Source organism: Sphaeroforma arctica, assembly GCF_001186125.1.
Source record: "Sphaeroforma arctica JP610 unplaced genomic scaffold supercont1.7011, whole genome shotgun sequence".
In the NCBI taxonomy this organism is placed as follows: Eukaryota; class Ichthyosporea; order Ichthyophonida; genus Sphaeroforma; species Sphaeroforma arctica.
Window position 1 is genome coordinate 1 of NW_014033547.1, and position 1,523 is coordinate 1,523.

A 1,523-nucleotide genomic window follows, 5' to 3' on the forward strand; every position below is an offset into this window, starting at 1 on the left:
CTATCACTAGGGTATACTCTACAGTACATATTCTACTGCGTTATCTACGTACAATCACCTCTTCTAGTGATGCAAATCATACCTATATTACGTATATCCCTATTAGCGTTACGTATTCTACTACATGATCAAAGTATCAGCTCCTATTCCAGTGATGCACATCATACCTATATAGTACGTATACCCCTTATAACATTACATATTCCACCACACAACCACAGTACATACACCCCCCATATCATCCAACCACACATCCACAGAATCCCCTCTGCAGCCTCATCCTTCGGACCGGCGGCACAGTCGGTGTTCCAACATATGTGGGCTGAGCATGGAGACACTATCAGCAATCTGTACGCAGGCACAAACGCACTCAAGAGTGACTTCACGCGCACAGGCCAGCGAGCGATGGAGGGCGTGCTCAATGACAGTGTGAACTCACTCACCAGACACTACCTCAATGCCTTTGAGGTGTGTGTGTGTGTGTGTGACACTATCTCATTGTTTTTGTGGTATGTGTGTGTGTATGTGAGTGAGTGTGTGTGTGTGTTTGTGACACTATCTCATTGTCTTTGTGGTGTGTGTGTGCGTCTATGCTATTCCATGTATTGTATGGATTGTATGGGTATGTTAGTGTTATATACCTCTGAAGTTCAATTGTACGTGGTTATCTCTTCTATTCTATCACCTTTCTTTCCTAGTTCATCCATATTCTTGTACTTGTTTTTAAGGTTTAGGGGTTATTTGTAAGTGCATGTCGTCTTTCCTAATTTATACTTTGCCTTGGCAGCATGACGATCAACAACAACTTCTGGATCTGCTCACAAACAGTTCGACACTTAATGCCACAGACACCAGCGCCGCACTCTCTCACGAGCGCTACTTGAAAGAGAGACAGGTGAGTGGGTATGTGTATGTTATGTTCGGTACCTGTACCTGCTCATAGGTGTATGTGCTTAATGCTATCATGTGTGTATGTAATGTTTGGTACCCGTACCTGTTCATATGTGTATGTGCTTAATGCTATCATATGTGTACGTGCTTGATGGTATCATATGTGTATGTAATGTTCTGTGCCTGTACCTGTTCATATTGTATGTGCGTAATGTTATGCACCTGCATCTGTTCACATGTCTATGTATTGTTATATATTTGTATCTGTGCATATGTGCAAGTAATGTTATGTACCTGTGTTTGTTCTACATGTCCATATGAACTGCCTCGACCTCAATGGTTTGTATTATTATGTGTGCCAGTTCTATATCGAGTCACTACGTCTACCCAAAAAATCCCAAGTCACATTATCTTTGCCCTAACAATGCCTTTGCTTACCTTTTGAACCCACAGAAATGGTGCGAAAAGGTTCAAAAAGCCATTGACGGGTGCACGAGCCCAAAGCATCTGCAAGAAAGCGAGGAGGTTGCTTTCTCGGTGGCCGCAAATGTCATTGACAGTGTGAACAAGAAAGACGGCGACGCCGTATTCGTTGCTACCAATAGGTACCACTATTCGGAATATATATATAC

General features: G+C 42.7%; 1 protein-coding gene across 1 annotated transcript; it reads left to right on the forward strand.

Moving 5' to 3' along the window:
* Positions 1 to 315: 315 nt before the first annotated feature.
* SARC_15932 (hypothetical protein) lies at positions 316 to 895 on the forward strand (the record flags this gene model as incomplete). Its single annotated transcript, XM_014289954.1, has 2 exons — positions 316 to 468; positions 788 to 895. Coding segments are annotated over 2 exons (261 nt in total), but the record flags the coding sequence as incomplete, so codon positions are not given.
* Positions 896 to 1,523: the final 628 nt, after the last annotated feature.